The 23,996-nt window shown below is 40.1% G+C and overlaps 1 protein-coding gene across 8 annotated transcripts in view; it reads left to right on the forward strand.

Moving 5' to 3' along the window:
- cnot1 (CCR4-NOT transcription complex, subunit 1) overlaps positions 1 to 21,179 on the forward strand; it is a 45,807-nt gene extending 24,628 nt beyond the window's left edge. For 4 of the 8 annotated variants that reach the window (XM_062043077.1, XM_062043074.1, XM_062043079.1 and 1 more), the window contains exons 29-50: positions 1,172 to 1,349; positions 1,502 to 1,656; positions 1,755 to 2,051; positions 2,129 to 2,269; positions 2,417 to 2,521; positions 4,092 to 4,211; positions 4,295 to 4,489; positions 4,583 to 4,725; positions 4,921 to 5,029; positions 5,124 to 5,293; positions 5,375 to 5,606; positions 5,680 to 5,928; positions 6,004 to 6,167; positions 6,243 to 6,360; positions 6,446 to 6,547; positions 6,724 to 6,897; positions 8,628 to 8,777; positions 8,854 to 9,034; positions 9,110 to 9,242; positions 9,324 to 9,458; positions 11,391 to 11,474; positions 20,155 to 21,178. In XM_062043077.1, the coding sequence (XP_061899061.1) occupies positions 1,172 to 1,349; positions 1,502 to 1,656; positions 1,755 to 2,051; positions 2,129 to 2,269; positions 2,417 to 2,521; positions 4,092 to 4,211; positions 4,295 to 4,489; positions 4,583 to 4,725; positions 4,921 to 5,029; positions 5,124 to 5,293; positions 5,375 to 5,606; positions 5,680 to 5,928; positions 6,004 to 6,167; positions 6,243 to 6,360; positions 6,446 to 6,547; positions 6,724 to 6,897; positions 8,628 to 8,777; positions 8,854 to 9,034; positions 9,110 to 9,242; positions 9,324 to 9,458; positions 11,391 to 11,474; positions 20,155 to 20,233 (3,414 nt within the window). In that variant the 3' untranslated portion in view covers positions 20,234 to 21,178. Of the gene's footprint in view, positions 1 to 1,171; positions 1,350 to 1,501; positions 1,657 to 1,754; positions 2,052 to 2,128; positions 2,270 to 2,416; positions 2,522 to 4,091; positions 4,212 to 4,294; positions 4,490 to 4,582; positions 4,726 to 4,920; positions 5,030 to 5,123; positions 5,294 to 5,374; positions 5,607 to 5,679; positions 5,929 to 6,003; positions 6,168 to 6,242; positions 6,361 to 6,445; positions 6,548 to 6,723; positions 6,898 to 8,627; positions 8,778 to 8,853; positions 9,035 to 9,109; positions 9,243 to 9,323; positions 9,459 to 11,390; positions 11,475 to 20,154 lie in introns of all 8 variants that reach the window. The other 4 variants (XM_062043080.1, XM_062043081.1, XM_062043082.1 and 1 more) reach the window with 2 other exon arrangements.
- The last annotated feature ends 2,817 nt before the right edge of the window (positions 21,180 to 23,996 follow it).

Here is a 23,996-nt window from a genome sequence, read left to right on the forward strand (position 1 = left end):
ACCTACCGTATTTTCCGCACTATAAGGCGCACCTAAAAACCTCCAATTTTGTCAAAAGCTGACAGTGCGCCTTATAATCCGGTGCGTTTTATATATGGACCAATATTGAGCCTCCAACAGGTAAAAGTTTCAATCAATCAATCAATCAATCCATCGCAACTACGGTAAGCAGCTGCCGACTTCATTTTCCCCCGTAGAAGAAGAAGTTCTTCTACGGTAAGCAGCCGCCCCCGTAGAAGAAGAAGCGTGCGGTGCATGCTGGGATATATGACTGCGCGAGGCGTGCTGTTTTGATTTCCATTTGTTTGTTTATGTAAAGACCCCAAAATGGCTCCTATTAAGAGACACGCTTACGACGCAGTTTAAACTTAAGACGATCAGTCACGCAGTAGAACACGGGAATAGAGCAGCAGCGACACTGACTCGATTAATGACGACTTCGACAAGACGGAGCCGGGCATGTTGGATGCTGTATCCGCCCAACTGTTTAATTCGGACACTGAAGAAGAAGGATTCGTGGATGAGGAATAACTTCATAAAGTGAGCTTTACATGTTTATTTTGTGTGTTGTGCTGTGTGACATTAATGTTTGAGTTACGTTGAGTTATTGATATATTGTTATTGCTCTGCACTATTTCAAGTGTTACTATATTGTGATTGCGCTAACCTTTTTATTTACCGTAACAGTATCAGTTTTTTACATGTTTATTGAATCAGGGAAAAGTTCCCCTCCACTATGTGATATAAATGTTGCACTACATGTTATACCTTGCTGTTGTTAAAAGATAAACAAAACACCACGTCACTGACTTTACGTCGGGGAAAATAATAAAACAGCTGTTTATTCATTTTGGAAGTGAACAGAGTTGTCAGAACGCTGGTTTGTAATCTATTAATAAAGTTTGACTGACCTATCTGACTGTTTTGTTGACATTCCCTTTAGCACAGCTCCATCTAATGGATGCATAGGTGCGCCTTATAATCCGGTGCGCCTTATATATGAACAAAGTTTTGAAATATGCCATTCATTGAAGGTGCGCCTTATAGTGCGGAAAATACGGTAATACTGAATTGAAACCATTTCTGATATAGAAACATGACAGTTTAATGTTATCGGAGAACCCTGAAGAATGGGGGCCACTTTCCTCACTTTTATATGGTCTCTTTGCAGCTTAACCTCAAATTTGAGATTGAAGTGCTGTGTAAGAACTTGTCTTTGGACATCAATGACCTGAAGCCAGGAAACCTGTTGAAGGACAAGGAGAAGCTTAAGAGTCTTGACGAGCAGTTGTCCGCACCAAAGAAAGAGGCAAAGCCTCCAGATGAAATGCTCCCCGTTACTTCATCAGGTAAATCAATTTATATTTATATTGCTTTTTGTTATATTTGAACATGTAATTCGGTTTCTCATAACAAACTTGAATTCCAAGTGTCTGTCTAGTTTTTACGTGTTTTTTTTCCCCTGTGATTTTAATCAAAAATAACCTTTTGTGACCGACAGGAGACTTTGTTCCATTTGCAGCTCCACCCTCAACTCCATCTGCCACCACCACCACTTGCACAACCACAGGACCCCCGACCCCACAGTTCAGTTACCATGACATCAATGTGTATGCCTTGGCAGGCCTGGCACCACACATTAATATCAACGCTAACGTAAGTATTGGCGAGTTCACATACAGTATTATACAGTATATTTGAATGGTCTGCTGCAAGCCTCTTTATCATATGGTTCCACTTTTATTTCTCTTTAGATCCCTCTACTACAAGCTCATCCTCAGTTGAAGCAGTGTGTAAGGCAGTCAGTTGAACGGGCTGTCCAGGAGCTGGTGCACCCTGTGGTTGACCGCTCTATCAAAATTGCAATGACAACATGCGAGCAAATCATCAGGAAGGACTTTGCCCTGGATTCAGAGGAGTCCCGCATGCGTGTGGCGGCCCACCACATGATGAGGAACCTGACTGCTGGTATGGCCATGATTACATGCAGAGAGCCTCTGCTTGTGAGCATTGCTGCTAATCTCAAAAACAGTTTTGCTGCTGCACTGAGGGTAAGATGACTTCAGCTGCTACTTGATCACTAAACTACACAATACCATCCTATTGACAATATGCTACTGTACTTTAGGCACCTACTCCCCAACAAAGGGATATGATGGAGGAGGCTGCAGCGAGGGTTGCTCAGGAAAACTGTGAACTGGCATGCTGCTTTATTCAGAAAACAGCTGTGGAGAAGGCCGGCCCTGAAATGGACAAAAGGCTTGCCACTGTGAGGATTGTGCATTTGTATATTGTTACATTATGTGTGGTCTGTACAAAATCATGAACTGTTTGGACCCAAAAAGATGACAAATATCTGGCCACTAACAAGTCACAAATTGTTTTGTAATATGTAGCGGTGTCTCTTCTCTTTAAGGAATTTGAGCTCAGAAAGCATGCACGCCAAGAAGGACGCCGTTACTGTGACCCAGTTGTTTTGACTTACCAGGCTGAACGTATGCCTGAGCAGATAAGACTCAAGGTAAAGGTGTTAACACGGGACTCATTGCTATCAGTGAACATATGCAGTACATTGTGGGAAAAGTTAGTATTTGGCTAAAAACTAGGGATCACTTGGTACCACTTATTCATGTCCGATACAACCATATTATACATCTACCACTACCAATTAATATACTTGTGGTAATAGATTTGTATGCATGCACTTTGCTAAATTGTAGACATTGGGAAAAAACACCATGCTATTACTATGCAGCAAATAATCTGAAGTGATCAATGAAATTGCCCACAACATGATCCAAGTAATGCAATAGGAGGGTTGCATACCCGTTTTTTCTTCTTCGCGGCTAAATTGACACGATGGTCAAGCAGCTTGAGCGTAGCATTAAAACAAGTGAGAGTGAGTGTAGAGTTTGATCAGAGAATGCCATATTTCTGTTGTCTTTGGGTGTTCCAATCGTTTAAAAAGAGAGATAGGAAATAGCTTTCCTAGAGTCCCGAAATAAGTGGTTCTTAAAAGTAGTAAAGTCATGAAAAAACTAAAGTGCGTCAAAGGAAATGGCTCTTAAAAATGTCAAATATCACTTTCGTTGTCTTGTGGAATACAATCGAACCGCTTGTGTCTGCAGCGATCACTTTGTAAAATGTTTGAACATTTGATTTGTTTGAGGAACTTCCTGTGATGCAATCGAGTTTATTCTCTACTATATTAGTAGTGTTTGACAGCAGAACTTAACGCAAAGAAATGACAAGAGATTGCATTAGTTTATTTGTTCTTTTGTGGTTACTATGCTTAAATATAACTACAAAGACCTGCATGTGCAAATAAGCTAACCTGTTAAGTCAGTAATAAACATTGTGATTGTTGGTCCAATGGACTGTATTTTTGTTGTCAATTTTCATACCAGAAACTAAACGCTTAGATCTTTGTTGTCATTGCACAAGTACATTTGTTTTAGTTGTTGTGCAGGAAAGCAATGCACGAATAACTCCAACTTTGTCTTTCACCGATTGTTTAATTTGTGGACCTCTCAGATGTAAAGACATGATGTGCCTGCAATCTTTTCTTTAAATACCGTGTGAAGTGATGTAGCAGTAACCTCTTGGTGGTGAAGAATGGTTTAAATCTTTTTTTAAAATCCAATCCATCCCATTGTAAATATACTTTCATGATCGCTTTTATATTTGCTTCTAAACCTTTCAAAATACGCCTTAATGTGCACGGATCTAGGTAAATAAACAGTAGCCTAATGAGGTTTACACCATCGCCTGAAACCCAGCAACCCACCTATATGTTAACTCCTGCATATTATTTAAAGTCTTCATGCATCTAGCTTTTAAAAGCATTTATGATTGGTCACAAGACACAGTGCAATTTAAACATTCAAAATAGATGTGGATAAAGAAAAATTTTGTGCAAAAATGTAATTTAAGCCTTAAAACAAAAAGATTAAAAGACATTTAAAAAGTAATTTTGTACAGTGAGAAAACGTCACAATAAAGTGATGACTTTAGGCATTTAAGTGAGCAAGTATTAATGGACTACACTATAATGTGAAATATAAAGAAATATTCTGCTTGTTAATTTTCAGGTGGGAGGAGTAGACCCCAAGCAACTCGCTGTGTATGAGGAATTTGCAAGGAACGTTCCAGGTTTCCTACCAAGTAATGATCTTTCTCAGCCAACTGGTTTCCTGGCGCAGCCAATGAAAGTGAGTTTTTCTTTTCCTCCTTGTCATGTCAGGAAACAGTGGAATAATGTATGATTTTTCCTGTCTGCAAATGTGTTTTACAGCAACAAGCGTGGGCTACAGATGATGTTGCACAAATCTACGATAAGTGCATGGCTGACTTGGAGCAGCACCTTCATGCCATCCCTCCTGCTCTGTCTCTAAACCCACTGACCCAAGCCTTGCGCAGTTTGCTAGAGGCTGTGGCCTTGGCGAGGAACTCCAGAGATGGCATTGCAGCACTTGGACTGCTACAGAAGGTAGGATTTTATTCCTTTTTTTTTAATCCCTTGGTAGGATAGACATGTTTTCCAAGTTGTGGGCTTGATACTATGTTTTCTCTATTTTCCCAGGCTGTGGAAGGTCTTCTGGATGCCACTAGCGGGGCTGATAATGACTTGCTTCTCCGGTACAGGGAATGTCACCTGCTGGTTCTCAAAGCCCTACAGGACGGTCGTGCTTATGGGCCACAGTGGTGCAATAAACAAATCACCAGGTGTGTACAGATTCATTTGAATGAATGATCCTCTGGCGTCAGTGCCTTCTTATTTCGTTTTTTCAGGGTGCGTATCAAGATGGTTTTATTTAAAATCCCTGGACATGTAATCTGTAAAGAATGTCAAGGCAACACTGAATTGTTGTACAGGGTAGTACAAATGGGTCATATTTGTTTTGTGTTTTTGATTAACAGGTGCCTCATTGAGTGCCGGGACGAGTACAAGTACAACGTGGAAGCAGTGGAGCTTCTGATCCGAAACCATCTTGTGAATATGCCACAGTATGATCTGCACCTTGCTCAGGTACTCACAACCTGCTTTAGCGTTTACTACCCTGAATAACCTGTCCCTGTCCTAACATATTAACACTTAAACACAATCCGTTGTTTTCTTGCAGTCGATGGAGAATGGACTGCATTACATGGCAGTTGCATTTGCTATGCAGTTAGTGAAGCTGTTGCTGGTGGACGAGCGCAGTGTTAGCCATGTCACCGAAGCTGACCTCTTCCACACAATCGAGACCTTAATGAGGACTTGTGCACACTCCAGAGCCACTGCACCTGAAGGGTAAGTATAGTGCTGAAGATGCAAAAATATTTGGTTGAGTTGTGCACTTTTGATGATTGATGGGGTTTGCTCTTCATCTAGTCTATCCCAGCTGATGGATGTCGTACGCTCCAACTATGAGGCCATGATTGACCGGGCCCACGGTGGACCAAACTTTATGATGCACTCTGGGATTTCCCAAGCTTCAGAGTACGATGATCCCCCAGGCCTGAGAGAGAAGGCGGAATATCTCCTGAGGGAGTGGGTCAACCTGTACCACTCAGCTGCTGCCGGCAGGGATAGCACCAAAGCCTTTTCCGCATTTGTCGGCCAGGTAGTCATCCAAAGTTCTTACCTTTTTATCGCGACATCTATCAATCTCGTGTCTTGCTCATTCCCAATTCCAGATGCACCAGCAAGGTATTTTGAAGACAGACGACTTGATCACGCGGTTCTTTCGTCTGTGCACTGAAATGTGTGTGGAGATCAGCTATCGGGCACAGGCTGAACAGCAGCACAACCCAGCAGCAAGTGCAGCCATCATCAGAGCAAAGTGCTACCACAACCTGGATGCCTTTGTTCGACTCATAGCCCTGCTGGTCAAGCACTCTGGAGAAGCCTCCAACACCGTGACAAAAATCAACCTCCTCAACAAGGTACAACATCGTCCTGACAACACGAGTTGGATTTAAAACCCATTGATAGTCACCTGCTCTACCTTCTGCCAATAGGTGCTGGGTATCGTTGTTGGGGTGTTGATCCAGGACCACGATGTTCGCCAGACAGAATTCCAGCAGCTGCCCTACCACCGCATTTTCATCATGCTGTTATTAGAGCTCAACGCTCCAGAGCATGTCCTGGAGACCATCAACTTCCAGACGCTCACTGCTTTCTGGTGAGACAAGCAATTGACTTATCAGAAGACCCCCTCCTTGCCTAAACCTAACCAAATGTTCCCTTTTTCCTTCAGCAATACTTTCCACATCCTGAGACCCACCAAGGCCCCTGGCTTTGTGTACGCGTGGCTTGAACTCATCTCCCATCGCATCTTCATCGCACGCATGCTTGCGCACACGCCGCAACAGAAGGTTTGCATTCAGTGTTACAATAAGAAGTTCTACATACTTTAACGGTTTGTCAGTTCATTAAATTGTTATTGATTGCTGTCTTCAGGGTTGGCCCATGTATGCACAGTTGCTTATTGATCTCTTCAAGTACCTGGCACCTTTCTTGAGGAATGTAGAGCTCAACAAACCTATGCAAATCCTCTACAAGGTACTTTTTCAATCTAAACTGTTATTTCTCCCTTTGATTAAGATATCTTATAGATATACATATCTTATCTATCTACTATATTAACGCCCTGATTGCAAATGATCCCTACTGCTGTCATTAGGCTCCTTGCACAGTCAACTTTCATCATGTCCCGTCTTCTTAATGATCTGTTGCAGGGCACATTACGAGTACTACTGGTCCTGCTGCACGACTTCCCCGAGTTCTTGTGTGATTATCATTATGGGTTCTGTGACGTGATCCCTCCCAACTGCATTCAGCTTCGCAACCTCATCCTGAGTGCCTTTCCACGCAACATGAGGCTCCCTGACCCTTTCACGCCCAATCTCAAGGTTGAAACTCTTGCTCACACATACAATATGGACTTTTTAACAGTGTATGCAAAAATAGGGTCCTTCAAACATTGTCTTACGTCAGTGGTTCTCAACTTATTTGGCTGTGGGACTTGCCATCACCCCTAAATGACAAGCGGCAACCCAAATAGCGGAAATGTTTAAACTTAATTTTCTCTCATATAGCATTATATTTCAGCTCATAATAAAAAGACAGTGTGCCAGCACAAAGCATATTTATTGAACAGTTAAAAACATTTTCTTTTTAATCACAAACTCAATATTAACAAAAAAAGGTATATGCTGAATCCACTGGAGTTTGGTCTCTATTCGAAAGCTCAGCAGACAGATAACACATTTTCAATAAAGACTCCAGTTGAATTCCACTATAGAATTCACTGCAAAACTGAACATCGGTACAATATTAATGCCACGGTCTGATATTATTGTGGTCTATGTCCCAAAAAAATTCTTAAAAGCTATAGTGTGTAATAAAATGAAGGGGCAGGGATGTTTAAGATGAACACACTTACTTGAACATAATGCTAAAATGTTTTAATTATCCTACAAACATGTATTTTTAAGTGCAAAGAATTGTGCAGGAACATCCACTGTTTCAAACAAATATAAAAAAATAAACTTAGTTGAGTGTTGTTAAAATGACAATGTAACCATCAGTGTAAAACAATGTTCCCTTTAGTGTCTTTCAACCTTTTCTTTCTGAGCAGCAGTGTCCTCTACAGTGGACCATGTTCTTATCAGTCTGCAATAAACGGTTTCTTAGAAAAGTTAACTAACAATATAACTTAATGTAAATACCTCACAAACTGATGTTTGGCCTTGCTGGCTTCAAATATCTTTTTTGGGTGACCGTTTATGAGGTGGTGACTTGTCCAGGGTGTACGCTGCCTACTCCCTGACTGCAGCTGCACAGATGAAAGTGGTACGCTTTGCAGAACTCAGACTTTCTTACCTATGCCAAAAAGGCAATGTTTTCACTAAGGTTTGTTTGTGTGTTTATGAGCAACGTAATTAAAAAAGTTAAGGATATCCTAAAACAATTCCTCTCTACTACAAACACACTTGACTTCCTGCTTACGGCATTCCACGCCCCCACCTTGCCGGTCCTGCGCTGCGCAGAGAATATATTGTGAAGACTTTGAAACCGAAATACCACATTATCTACAATACCATGACACCCCTAGAACATACAGAAATAAAGCATGTCAATTATATCTTACATCAAATGCTAAATATTTCCCTCATGAACGAAATGCATTTAAACAAATCGCTTGATGCCAATTTACAGTAAAAAATACCATATACATGTGGCGATTAGCATAAGTGATTTTAGATGCTGATTTTGAATATCTCCAAATGTGTGTATTAAATAGAAAAGTAAGCTGTACAGTCCACTTAAACAGCCGATCTATAAATATTTAAAGGCAACCACTTTCTAAGACAAGACTGGCACGTTTAAAATATTAGCAGGAATACAAAACTTTCTGGTCCTAATGAAAGGGAGTTTAAAATGGCAGTAAAAAACGTTGTCGCCATCCTTACGAAACTTAATAGATGACCCCCCTCTGCATAAAGGTTTACATCCCCTTCAGATTCAAAGCAAGAGTTTATTTGTCCCTGGAAACAACCAACAGCCCAAGCCTCCAGTTGAGAATCTGTCATAAATCATGCTGGCTTCCAATTTGAGTCCCTCATTTACTCCCCTGCAGGTTGACATGCTGAGTGAGATCAACATCGCTCCCCGCATCCTTACCAACTTCACAAGCGTCATGCCTTCCCAGTTCAAGAAGGATCTGGACTCCTATCTCAAAACACGGTCCCCCGTCACGTTCCTCTCTGAGCTTCGTAGCAATCTACAGGTAGGCTTTATTCATCACGAGAGTATCACTGCTTGGAACTATTTTGGGCATTGTTTATCTCCTTTCTGTCCTTCAGGTTTCAAATGAGCCAGGGAATCGATACAACATCCAGCTGATCAACGCTTTAGTGTTGTACGTGGGCACGCAGGCCATCGCTCACATCCACAACAAAGGCAGCACCCCCTCCATGAGCACCATCACACACTCTGCACACATGGACATCTTCCAGAATCTGGCTGTGGATCTGGACACAGAAGGTAACGTGTAATAACTTGCTGGCTCTACTTATTCCAGCTTGAACATGTATTTGACGTGATCCAATGTATTTTTAGGCCGCTACCTGTTCTTAAACGCCATCGCCAATCAGCTGCGCTACCCAAACAGTCACACTCACTACTTCAGCTGCACCATGCTCTATCTGTTTGCTGAGGCCAACACTGAGGCCATCCAGGAGCAGATCACCAGGTCGGTTGGAGTGAACGTAACAGTCAGTACTGTTGGCAGAATGACCTTTCAGTGCATTAAAACGCCACCGCCTCCTTGCAGGGTTCTGTTGGAGAGGCTGATAGTGAACAGGCCTCACCCATGGGGTCTCCTCATCACCTTCATCGAGCTGATCAAGAATCCGGCCTTTAAGTTCTGGAGCCATGACTTTGTGCACTGTGCCCCTGAGATTGAAAAGTAGGTCCAAACATTTTTCGGACTGCACCAGCTATAAAGTTACAGTGAAATGTTAGCTAGATATATTATACAAGGAATATTAGGGGAAAACGTGTCTTTCAACCTCAAAAAAAAATCCCCGCTTTTAAACTGCTTTTATGCAAAATTATATTGCAAGAAACGTCAACCATGAATAGGGATCGATACAGAGTACAGGTATTTTTTGGTACCGGTTTCAAATTGGGTCGGTCCAGGTGGATCGTAAAGATTTTGTACAAATTATAAGGCTACCTGCATTTTTATTTTTTTTTATCCAGCTGACTGATGTAAATATGACACGTATTCACTTTAGGTGCCGCTGTTACGCATTAAAAAAAAGACACGGGTAGGATCTGATAATTAGCTTGGTATGATCACAAATAAGGACGCAACACCACACAAGTCTGTAACAAAACATTTCCTCCTCAGTCACGCACGCTAATAAGAGTTAGTGTCAGTTTGAAGTGAACACACTTTACTCACGACTGGTGCTACAGCATTTCATCAATTGTCCTCTTAACATCCAGTTATCCACAGACCAATATCAATCCACTCAAAAAAGTGTAAATTGAAGTATTATAATAATCCATAAAGTTGCTCTGAGCCAAGATGGCATCCACTGACAGGTCTGTCGTCACTGTCTGATGGCACTCTATTGAGCTGCCTCTGCATGGCATCAAAACACACCTTGCTTGAATGCACAGCTACCTAACATGCTAATTGATTGCATTGACTTACATTATATATTTTATTATATATTATGTAAAAGATGTGTCTTCTTACACATGGATGCCATACATAAATAGTATTTCCAGCGGAGTGTAACTGCAAAGAAATGGAAACAGAGTGATGGATCTGTGTGGTCTTTACAAGATGATGACCTAAAATGGAGGTTAATGTGTGTCTTTATTATGAAAGCTTCTTTTTTTTTGACACTGAATTTTTTGCATTTGAATTTTGTGATCTGATTTTTTTTACATCCAATTATGCTGACAATTTCATTGAGTATTATGTATACAAAGCTCTGGGACCAGAGTGAGCGAGGCTTGTTTACGGAGCAAAAAAACCCATGGCGAGTGTCAGACGGAGGCAGAATTCTGCAGAACAGGGATATTATATCCAATATGTTATTCTTGCTCAATTAGAAAAGATGGCGATGGACAAATTTTCTCAATAACTAGTGTTTTATTGTTTATATTGTAAAACCCACGTTCTATAGTTTATGTACATTCTGACTGTCGTATAATTCGGTAACATAACTAAAGTTAATTCCGCTTTTGAGAGAGTCTAATTTTTTTCCTGAAAAACACTCGAATGTACATGAACATACAGAATGTGGGAGTTGCAATTTTAACTATGAACGATAAAACACTGAATGGTTCAAATACATGAACGTTGCTCCTCTACTGCGGACCACCGCCTTGAAAGACATCTTTTATAATCAAGCAAGAGCAACAAAAATGCTACAAACACGGCAAAAAATAATAAACATCCACTTATTCTTCATAATATCTCTGTTCCTATGGTCACCGTAGTGTGTTGTTCATCTATTAATGACCAAACCTTGTCTTGTGAACAAAAAGCTTACGCTTAAACATGTATTCTTCCCTCTATGAATGCATCCGAAGATCTACAGCCCTTGTCGTCGTCTTACCTTTACCTGAAACATCATTATCCAGCACCAGCTGCTGGTCACATTGTGTAGCAGTCAGTTTAGCTGCATATCATCCATCCATCCATTTTCTACCGCTTGTCTCATGACACGTAGAAACCGTATGTCACTCAAAAGTGCAGATTTTAACCAACAAAATAATTTTGAAAGTATCCAGCGGGCCACATTGAAATGTTAATTATGTTGTATTAGTATGCCAAGGTAGCCCAAATAACTACTTTTTTTTTTTGCTGTTTTGCAAGACCCGTGTCACGTGACTTCAAACTTGACACTTCATTGGCTGGTTCTGAGACAGGATCGATTGCTTCAGTCTTAATTTACCAGAAGTGAGTCTTGCTTTTTGAAGAGGCAATTTTTTCGACACTGAATTTTTTCGACACTGACTTTTTATACATTGAACTTTAAAACACTGAATTATTATTTTAAATAAAATTTTCAGCATATTTTGATGTAAATAAATTTACACATTAAAATCAGTTCGCAAAATTTAAACACAAAATATTCAATCAGTTAATTTATATATAGCCTTTAATTTGTCTCAAAGGGCTGCACGAGCCACAACATCCTCGGCTCAGATCCCAAATTCAGTGTCAAAAAAAAGCTTTTGTAATAAAGACACAAATTAACCTCCATAACTTAACTGCATTGCACTTTGCCTAAAGGCTTGTTTAAAGGGGTCGCGTCATGATTTTTTTCTACATTTAAAACACCTTGTGGTCTACATAACATGTCATGGTAGTTCTTTGGTGAAACATTTGCACAGATTTTGTTATACAGACCTATGTTAAAACCACTTTTTTTATTTTTTTTTTATCTCCCTTTCAAAATAGCTCGTTTTGTGAGACTGAGTTGTTGGATGCAATTGAACCTCTCAGCACGCCCGGCAGAAATTTTTTGTAGTTTTTTTAATTTATTTTTTAGCTTTTTTTGCTTTTATTGTGCACTGTGGACATCGGTGACCGCGTCCAGCCATCTGTTTTGAGTAACTTTCATCACAACACAACATCCCAGATGATATAGTGAGATGTTGTCGGCACTAAGGTAGGAGGCGATGCGGGCAGACGAAAGCGAGGAAGGAAGCCCGGCTGACGCACAGGTCTGGAACTATCTATACACGCTGGCTAAGGTTAAACTTCTACAGAGTCTAACTTTCTAATGCTAGATGCTGTACTTATGCATGTGTATATTGACAATAAAAGGCTTTTATATTCTAAATCATGTAAATAACTACGCTGCTTTGAGTTACAAACAAATAAAGGTTAAACCCAGTAGGCACTGATCCAATTAAAAGTACTTTTTCGATAAATCATTCTTTATTTTGCTGAAAAACGGTGATGCTATTGTCTTACATTAGAAAGCCAAGATAGCTAGCTGCACAATAACTCAAGCTAACATTGCCGGCAATTCATTCACACATTTTTTATTTACTGTTATTTACCAGTGCTGTGCGGTGTGAAAAATGTAATTGCAAATACGCCTAAAAATAGACGGTGTGACTTATAAAAAGAAAACTGTCGCACATGTGCGAAAAGGAATTTCAACCCTTTCATTGCATTATGCTCAATATACATAATTTAAATATGCATCAATCGATTTTTAATCCTTTCGTGAGGTATCCCAAAGATTCCCACCTCTCGTGTTAGCAGAGTTTAGGGATGTTCTCTGTTTATTTATGATGGCATTGTGTTTATATGTATGAGTGGACATGTGTACCTACCTTGTTTGAGTGTAAATTATGAAATTGTGATATTCAAGGCTAGAGATGTCTGATATTATCGGTCGATAAATGCTTTAAAATGTAATATCGGAAATGATCAGTATCTGTTCCAAAATTATCGGTTTCAAAAAGTAAAATGTATGACTTTTTAAAACGCCGCTGTGTACACGGACGTAGGGAGAAGTACAGGGTCAGTCGCATAATATCTACGGCTTTTCACACACACAAGTGAATGCAACGCATACTTGGTCAACAGCCATACAGGTCACGCTGAGGGTAACTTATAAACAACTTTAACACTGTTACAAATATGCGCCACGCTGTGAACCCACACCAAAGAAGAATGACGAACACATTTCGGGAGAACATCCGCACCATAACACAACAGAACAAATACCCAGAACCCCTTGCAGCACTAACTCTTCCGGGACGCTACAATATACTCCCCGCCCACCTCAACCTCCTCATGCTCTCCCTGAGAGAGCATGTCCCAAATTCCAAGCTGCTGTTTTGAGGCATGTTAAAAAAATAATGCACTTTGACTTCAATAATAAATATGGCAGTGCCATGTTGGCATTTTTTTCCATAACTTGAGTTGATTTATTTTGGATAACCTTGTTACATTGTTGAATGCATCCACCGGGGCATCACAACAACATTAGGCATAATAATGTGTTAATTCCACGACTGTATATATCGGTATCGGTTGATATCGGAATCGGTAATTAAAAGTTGGACAATATCGGATATTGGCAAAAAAGCCATTATCGGACATCTCTAGTACCTACCTTGTTTGAGTGTAAATTGTGATATTCAAGGCATTTCATATTGCTACAAAATGTTTTCTGTGCTACAAAAAAATTTCTGGGCTACAATTTTTTTTCATTTAGTAAGTAGCACCTGTGCTACTAGTGAAAAAGCTAAGCGTACAGCACTGCTTACCGTTTCGTCATCTCCTCTATTGCCATAAACAGTAGTCACCGAGCCGGCCTTTACAATTAGTTTTTCAGAAAATCCGTCTTTTTGTGGAGGTTTGAGACTCGAGGGTTGAATAGACTTAGACTTCCTTTTTACTGTCAATCAAATTTTAACTTTACAGTACAGATAAGAACGAAATGTTGTTGCATTAGCTCATGGTAGTGCAGGATAATTAGGGTAATACAACCAATAACAGCATTCTCGTTCTTCGAGTCCTATTTTTGCCATTTTGTTGTTTAAACTACAGATATGCGTGCATAAACTAAAATTGTTGTACATACCAATTTTGGGTAGATTTATTCCATATATGGATAATCTGCTGACGATGTTCCCAATCGGTGACGTCACCAATTGTACACATTCCAAATGGATTGTTTGGAGGAAGTAGGTAAGAAGGCCGGATTGTTTTGTAAAAATCTCCGCAATGCCTCCACACTTTGATTTAAAATTTCAGAATTCGGATGCACATCAGCAGGTACCTAAAGGTAAGAAAAGTTGGTTTTGCATAATAGAACCCCTTTTAAGACTTATGAAAGCAGGTGGTGATAAGACTTGCTGTGAGATGTTACATGATGTTGGTGGTGTACAACCTCCTTTTGCACATCTTTATACAGTTCAGTGAGCATCAAAGAAATGTTTTTTATTTTATTATTAAGAGCAGGAGTTACAACTTAAAGGGGTTATATTACACAAAACCAACTTTTCTTACTGGTTGATACTTGTTTTTGAATATTTGGGATCTGCAAAAGACCCAAAAATGATATTCGCTTTGCACGAATCTGCCATTTTTTATTCAGGTGCAGTCCGAGGTTGTAGTCAATAAGCTCCTTCTTTGTCTTAATCCTCTTGCTGTGGGGCAGACTGGATCGTACATGCATCCTCCGCTGTTGCCATTTTTAATACAAAAGTAGCGTATAGTTCAAATCTATATTTGTCAGTCGATTCCCTATGGAAAAAGCTGAAAACCTCAACATGGCTGACGAGAAGACTGAGACAAAGTAGGCTTGGCATGAAGGCGGACTCCGGCATGTAAATAAGACCGCCCACTAAACGGTGCATTCTGAAGGGACAGTCAGAAAGTGTCTCGAAGATGGTCTGTAAAACAAAATCTATGCAAAAATTTTGACCTATGCAAAGGGCTGGAAGATATGAAAAAAAAAATCATGATTATTTTTGATTGATATTGAAATCACGATTAAAAACACTATTGTTCATTAATTTGAAAACATGAGTATTCATTGTACCACCAGAACTCAACTTTGAATATAATTTAAAAGAACGGATATAAATTAGTAACAAATAAGTAAAATGATAACAATAAATTAAATTAATAACAATATAAAAATCAGTTTGTCTGTTTTTTTACTCTGTTTACTTTTTAAACTTATTTTACCACCATAGAATCTGTGCGTTGTCATAATTTAATACAATGTTTAAAAGTCCTCTCACATTGGTGCAATACATCTTTGGATAATTTTGAACAATATTTTAAGTCAAAGCGCAGTAAATGTTTATGTATCCATAAGTGCTTTAAGTACATTATGGCTATGTTACATTCATTTTTGAATTTGTCAGCACTGTTATTGTAAATGTGGTAAGTGTGCTGCGTGTGTGTTGAATTGAGGCTGTTAAAAACACAAAAGAGCCAGCCTCTAAGGTTACAACTGTCCTGTTTGTACATTGATCTTACATCGATGATGTCGTTCATAACAACACAAGCAGATGAGATGTGTTGTGGGTGTATGGATTGTGCTTGCTAGCTGTAGTTTAGTCAGTGCTTCATGTGGCCATCTCGATTGTTTAATAGGCCTGGGCCGATATTCGATAAGTCAATATATGGAATGATAAATTAACTTGACTTTGCCAATCTCGATAACTGCCATATGCATGCGTTGTTACGGGCTGCGGGTGTTTATACTACATGCAACAAAAAAAAATAGAAGCAATGATAACCGCTGTAAAAATCCTGACCGTTTAATATCAAAATAAAAAAATGATCGAAAAACCGTTACTGATAATCACATTTTGATAAAATTATGGACCGAAAAATGCTAACATGAAAATGAACGACAGTTACATCTTTCCCTATTAAGAAAAGTCATTTCCCGATCCAAACCTGTCTACACAACTGAAAAATAGTATTCACATTGAACATAAAAGCTGTGGTGTCTTTGCACAAAGTCATCAATATCTAGTCCACACAGTCAAGTTGAAACAGGCGGCGGTCTCTCGGTGAGGTTCAAGAAGTAGTCACCTGAAATGATTTTCACTTCACAGTCGTGCTTGAAGCTCATGGAGAGAATGCCAAGAGTGTGCAAAGCAGTAATCAGAGCAAAGGGGGGCTATTTTGAAGAAACTAGAATATAAAACATGTTTTCAGTTCACTTTTTTTTGTTAAGTACATACAGTTGTGGTCAAAAGTTTACATACACTTTATTATGGGTCTACTGAAAATGTGACGAAATGTGCTGTGTCAAAAGTATACATACAGCAATGTTAATATGTGCTTACATGTCCCTTGGCAAGTTTCACTGCAATAAGGTGCTTTTGGTAGCCATCCACAAGCTTCTGCTTGAATCTTTGACCACTCTTCTTGACAAAATTGGTGCAGTTCAGCTAAATGTGTTGGTTTTCTGACATGGACTTGTTTCTTCAGCATTGTCCACACGTTTAAGTCAGGACTTTGGGAAGGCCATTCTAAAACCTTAATTGTAGCCTGATTTAGCCATTCCTTTACCACTTTTGACATGTGTTTGGGGTCATTATCCTGTTGGAACACCCAACTGCGCCCAAGACCCAACCTCCCGGGCTGATGATTTTAGGTTGTCCTGAAGAATTTGGAGGTAATCCTCCTTTTTCATTGTCCCGTTTACTCTCTGTAAAGCACCAGTTCCATTGGCAGAAAAACAGGCCCAGAGCATAATGCTACCACCACCATGCTTGACGGTGTTCCTGGGATTAACCTCTAAAGGCCTTAGTGGCCACATGCGTGGACAGCACCTTTCAGCTCTTATTTCCAAAATTGTGTACACTACTGAATTGGGGTCTTATGCCGACATATGGACACTTATACTGCTATCTGGTGGTGTCAGAAGAGTATAACATACAATGGAATTTGGAAAAAAAAAGTGTAAAATTAAAAATTAGCATGCCACTACACATGAAGTACACGTTTGTGTACTTATGGACTAAGTAATCATATAAAAAGATGATTTTTAGTTTTTATTCTAAATAGGGTCCAATAAGCCCAAATAGCAAAAAGAAATTTTAAAAAAAAGCATGTAAACAAACAGCTTGGTCCTTAAGAGGTTAAAGGCCTCACCTTTTCTCCTCCAAACATATTGCTGGGTATTGTGGCCAAACAGTTTAATTTTGGTTTCATCTGACATCACATGGACAAAGATAAGACTTTCTGGAGGAAAGTTCTGTGGTCAGATGAAACAAAAAGTGAGCCGTTTGCACACGTCAAAAGTGGTAAAGGAATGGCTAAATCAGGCTAGAATGAAGGTTTTAGAACGGCCTTCCCAAAGTCCTGACTTAAACGTGTGGACAATGCTGAAGAAACAAGTCCATGTCAGGAAAACCAACAAATATTAGCTGAATTGCACCAATTTTGCCAAGAGGAGTGGTTTTTTTACGTGGACTTGTTTCTTCAGCATTGTCCACACGTTTAAGTCAGGACTCTGGAAAGGCCATTCTAAAACCTTAATTCTAACCTGATTTAGCCATTCCTTTGCCACTTTTGACGTGTGTTTGGGGTCATTGTCCTGTTGGAACACCCAACTGCGCCCAAGACCCAACTTCCGGGCTGATGATTTTAGCTTGTCCTGAAGAATTTGGAGGTAATCCTCCTTTTTCATTGTCCCGTTTACTTTCTGTAAAGAACCAGTTCCATTGGCAGCAAAACAGGCCCAGAGCATAATACTACCACCACCATGCTTGACGGTAGGCATGGTGTTCCTCGGATTCCTTTTCCCGTTCCAAACATATTGCTGGGTATTGTGGCCAAACAGCTCAATTTTTGTTTCATCTGGACACAGATAAGACCTTCTGGAGGAAAGTTAAAGTACCAATGATTGTCACACACACACTAGGTGTGGTGAAATTTGTCCTCTGCATTTGACCCATTACCCTTGTTCACCCCCTGGGAGGTGAGGGGAGCAGTGGGCAGCAGCGGTGCCGCGCCCGGGAATCATTTTTGGTGATTCAACCCCGAATTCCAACCCTTGATGCTGAGTGCCAAGCAGGGAGGTAATGGGTCCCATTTTTATAGTCTTTGGTATGACTCGGCCGGGTGTTTGAACTCACAACCTACCCATCTCAGGGCGGACACTCTAACCACTAGGCCACTGAGCAGGTGAAAGTTCTGTAGTCAGATGAAACAAAAATAGAGCTGTTTGCACAAGTCAAAAGTGGTAAAGGAATGGCTAAATCAGGCTAGAGCAGGGGTGGGCAATTAATTTTTACCGGGGGCCGCATGAGCAACCCGAGCACTGCTGGAGGGCCACATTGACAATATTTCAATTAAATTTTGCTCAATATTATTTTTGATATATACCGTAAGATAAATAATAATAATAATAATTAATAATAATAATAGTAATACTTTAACATAGTGTGTAACAGCATTCCATGACTAATATAAATAAATTAACATTAATAATAAATGACAGTAAAATAAGCACACGTATGACTAAGGAGTCATAGTGTAACTTTGTGTGGTGTTTGAGTTGTCCGACTTTTTGTGTGTTCATAAACGCACCAGTGGTTTAGTGGTATGCGTGTTGGTGACAGATGACAAGTTGGTTTTGGCCTGGTTTGTACGGCAGAAAATGACTAGTTTTTCGAGATAGAGGTGTTTTACTCATGTTTTTGGTGTGGTTATGTCCGAATATAAACAGTTTTGCTCAATAAAGTGATCAATATAATTCCTGTCCTCGAAGCATCTCGATAGACGTTACAATAATTGAACGGTGTTCAATTGAACGGTGTTGACGAACACCATTAGGGCCGCTTGTTGTCACTGTCACTTAAAGTTGCATTGCAAAATTACACAGAATAAATGTGTTTATTTTGTTTAGAATTCAGATGGGATTTGGTGCGCGGCATATATTTGCTGTGCGCAGAGGACGCTTGAGCAGTGCGCAATTGCGCAGGCGCGTACCTTAGAGGGAACGTTGCTTGGCAGTCCATGTCTTGTTGAAAACACGCCATTCGTCATCAACTTTTCTCTTTTTAGCGTCTCGGGTGTAAACCGTGCATCACTTGTCGCTGCATGTGCACCTTCACTCGCAGGTTACACACGGACACACGCCCATAAATAATACCTTTCAAAATAAAAGCAGCACCGTTGTATTGCGCGCACGACATAGATGTTTTTTCAACTTTATTTTGTAATTTGTGATTGCAGCTGTTCACATTCACTCACAATCACGCACACGCATACGTCCACACGGAAGTAATACAAATAACGATTTTCAAAACAAAAGCAGCACCGTTGTATTGCACACTCGACATAGATACTTTTTAAAATTTATTTTGTAATTTATAATTGGCCTCAAGCGGGCCGGACAGGGACGCACAAAGGGCCGGATGCGGGCCGCAGAATGCCCAGGTCTGGGCTAGAATGAAGGCTTTAGAATGGCCTTCCCAAAGTCCTGACTTAAACGCGTGGACAATGCTGAAGAAACAAGTCCATGTCAGAAAACCAACAAATTTAGCTGAACTGCACCAATTTTGTCAAGAGGAGTGGTCAAAAATTGATTCAGAAGCTTGTGGATGGCTACCAAAAGCGCCTTATTGCAGTGAAACTTGCCAAGGGACATGTAAGCTAATATTAACATTGCTGTATGTATACTTTTGACCCAGCACATTTTCAGTAGACCCATAATAAATTCATAAAAGAAGCAAACTTCATGAATGTTTTTTGTGACCAACAAGTATGTGCTCCAATCACTCTATCACAAAAAAAATAAGAGTTGTAGAAATGATTGGAAACTGAAGACAGCCATGACATGATGTTCTTTACAAGTGGATGTAAACTTTTGACCAAGACTGTAACTCCACATGTGTTCATTCATAGTTTTGATGTGACAATCTACAATGTAAATAGTCATGAAAATAAAAACGCGTTGAATGAGGAGAAGGGGTCCAAACTTTAGGCCTGTACTGTATGTCAAAATACCCAATATCGGCTTTACTCCAAATGATATTAAAAGTTTTTGTCCAAGTGGCCTCTTTTGGACCGCCGTCTTCCTTGTCTCCTTCTCACCAGTGGCGCTTGAAGGTGAAAAGTTGTGGTCTGATTGCAGGTTGTTCCAGTCGGTGGCCCAGTGTTGCATGGGCCAGAAGCAGGCCCAGCAGGTGATGGAAGGCACGGGCGCCAGCTAGCCTGGCTCGCACCCACTCGCAGCCCTCGGGAGAGACCCCGACCCACCCCGCGCACACACACTCGCGCCCTTCCCCCTTCACTGGATAAACTACACGTGGACGTAAGGACTACTGCTCCAGGTTGGAAAGGTTTACATTTCTGTTGGTCCTGAATTGCCATGGAGGAAATGGATTGAGAAACTCTGTTGAATAAGACTTTTTTGATGTACATAATGGGAAAAAGGGAGAGTAGATGCTGTGGTGAACATGTCAAATCCAACGCCACCTGACATGTGGAAACATATGAACATATTTTCACTCTACCAAAGTTTTTCTTTTTGCTTTGCTTCCCTCACAATCCTTTTTCTCCTCACTTTGTTTGCTCTCAAGAGGCGGAAAGCTCAATAATTGAAGATAAAAATGATTTTTTTGTTTTGTTTTTGGAGTGGACACGAAGATGTAGACTAGTCTCCCAAGGGGGAGGGGGGATCATCGTGTGTGTGTACCGACGCTCAGTCCATCTGAAACGTCTCTCCCATGGCACTTGTAAAATTGTGCAAAGTGAGAATGGTTGACATTGTATCTTGACAATTTGTACAAAGATCCAAATTGAAGAACAATAGAAGGACCAATACAGCCCATTTTGTAACATTTTGAATGTTTTGTAAATGTATTGGTCCATGTGTATTTTGTAGTCCTTTCTAGTTTGCCTTTAGTTCTTGCTACTTAATTGCAGTATGCGTACATACAGTTAATAAAGCATTCAAACTGCAACGCTGTTGCTTGTCTTGCCTACTGGGGGAGATGTGCAGCAGCCTTTTGACATTTGTTAGGTTTCACCATCAAGCAAAAAATGATCCTTTTATGGATTAAAGCTTAATTTGCTTAAATTCTGCGTGTTTTATGTCGCAAAGTTGACACTCACCCTCCTGGGACCCCATTATGCTATTTTGTACATACTACAAACCCCCAAACCAGTGAAGTTGTCACGTGTAAATGATAAATAAAAACAGAATACAATGATTTGCAAATCCTTTTCAACCTATATTCAATTGGTGTACAGCTCCACTAATGGACATTGGAGTGTTACTTTCAAAGGCAAAATTAAAGTATTGCTAAAAACTAGAGATGTTTCGGTTTGCGGACACAACCGCGGAGTCCGCGGATAATCCGCGGGTCGGGCGGATGCATGACGAAAAAAATAGATTTTAAATAGCTTCGGGCGGGTGGCGGTTGAACCAATTCGGAAATATATATACATAGTTAAATGTTGTTGCCCACATACGAAAAACAGGCAATTATTCATCAGGCACTGCTGCAGCTGTCACACCAAATTCCCCGCCCCCATTTACTTCCGGGGCTGCGTCCAATAAAATCACAAAGTTGCCGGGGGTCCTTAACCGGCACGCGACTGTCCTGTTTCGCGCCTGTACAAAAAAGAAAATAGATTTCTTCAGATTCCAGCAGCTGTCAAAGACGAAGTATACTTCCAGCGACGGGCAGTCAAAGCCAAAGTGCTATCGATCGCTGTCAATGACGTAAGAGGAAACATGACCACGGAAGTAAATGGGGGAGGGAAGGTTTTTGTAGGGGGAAGAAATTTGGCGTGACACAACAGAAGATGAAGAAAAAAATAAAAAGATGGCAACGTCGGCAGCAAACGTGGTACGCGACAAACTAAAGACCAGGGGGAAAAAAATAATAATAAACACTTTCTTAATGGAAATGACAATAATATTATATTAATGATAAATATTATCACGCATTATTATCTCTTAGCCTCTAATGCGTGGCCAAGAGATATTAATGCGTGGCACGTATTGAATGTCTCTGCTGCATTGGATCAGTCTCCTTTCTTTAACAGGCAAAAGCTTTCTAACCTCACTAATGCCTCGCATCGTCTATATTAGATATATAACAACGGGTGGGTGGCGGGTGGTTGTGGTTTGATGAAATGTTAGTTCGGGTGGATGACGACTTTTGTGATGGGGTTGCGGATTAAATAATTGCCTACCCGTGCATCTCCACTAGAAACATAATTCTATATGGGACTTTATTGTATTATATGTATGTATCCTCTGTACCGAGGATGTCGTTGTGGCTTGTACAGCCCTTTGAGACACTTGTGATTTAGGGCTATATAAATAAACATTGATTGATTGATTGAAAGTACATGTTCCAAAAAGAAAAAAGCATAAAACACCACCAGAATTAGAGATATTACAAGTCAAAGTGATGAAGCTTAGTGTTACGCTCATGACTTGGTGTAACTAAACATTACCCTATAAGATGAAGGCAATTGCATTTTATGGATATCTGAAATGTATTCAATGTTTATAAATGAATATTTAAATCTACTTAATGTAAAAAAGGGAATAAATATTCAAAATAAGATCATTAAATGAAATCTGGTTTGGTTACGCCATCATGAGCGCAACACAAGGTTGTAAAAGTTTCAACTACAATTCTAAGATGTCAAAAGCAAACTGAAATCAAATACACACAGCTTAAAGATTGATCAATACCTATTTAAATTTAGTAATACATAAATATGATGATTTGTCAAAATATAAAAGAAATACACCTGAACAGAACGCTCATGATGGTTACACCAAAAAGTAACGCCATGAATCGCGTTATTCCAAGTTTTTGGGGCATTTTTATTCTATTTCCAAGCATCTCCTTTTTATTATCATTGATTTTGAATGATCAAACTAATGCATATTATATATGCATGCCCTAGTAAACAAAACAAGTCATATTTATTTTGATTGTTACATTTTGTAGTACATTTGTGCAGGTGGGTGCAAATGTACCCATTACCAGAGCTGTACACATTGAGTAGACTGCAAAGACAAGATGTTTAACATTCCAACCGGAAAATGTTATTTTGTGCAAATATTAGCTCACTTGGAGTTTGATGCCTGCAACATGTTTCAGAAAAGCTGGCACGAGTGGCAAAAAAGACTGAGAAAGTTGAGGAAAGCTCATCAACTTATTTGGAACATCCCACAGGTGAACAGGCTCATTGGGAACAGGTGGGTGCCATGATTGGGTATAAAAACAGCTTCCATGAAATGCTCAGTCGTTCACAAACAATGACGGGGCGAGGGTCACCACTTTGTCAACAAATGTGTGAGCAAATTGTTTAACATTTCTCAACCAGCTATTGCAAGGAATTTAGGGATTTCACCATCTACGGTCCGTTATATCATCAAAAGGTTCAGAGAATCTGGAGAAATCACTGCACGTAAGCGATGATATTACGGACCTTGGATCCCTCAGGCGGTACTGCATCAAAAGGGGACATCAGTGTGTAAAGGATATCACCACGTGGGCTCAGGAACACTTCAGAAAACCACTGTCAGTAACTACAGTTTGTCGCTACATCTGTAAGTGCAAGTTAAAACTCTACTATGCAAAGTGAAAGCCATTTATCAACAACACCCAGAAACGCTGCCGTCTTCGCTGGGCCCGAGCTCATCTAAGATGGACTGATGCAAAGTGGAAAAGTGTTCTGTGGTCTGACGAGTTCACATTTCAAATTGTTTTTGGAAACTGTGGACGTTGTGTCCTCCTGACCAAAGAGGAAAAGAACCATCCGGACTGTTCTAGGCGCAAAGTGTAAAAGCCAGCATGTGTGATGGTATGGGGGTGTATTAGTGCCCAAGACATGGGTAACTTACACATCTGTGAAGGCGCCATTAATGCTGAAAGGTACATACAGGTTTTGGAGCAACATATGTTGCCATCCAAGCAACGTTATCATGGACGCCCCTGCTTA

Source organism: Entelurus aequoreus, linkage group LG03 (assembly GCF_033978785.1).
Source record: "Entelurus aequoreus isolate RoL-2023_Sb linkage group LG03, RoL_Eaeq_v1.1, whole genome shotgun sequence".
NCBI lineage: Eukaryota > Metazoa > Chordata > Actinopteri > Syngnathiformes > Syngnathidae > Entelurus > Entelurus aequoreus.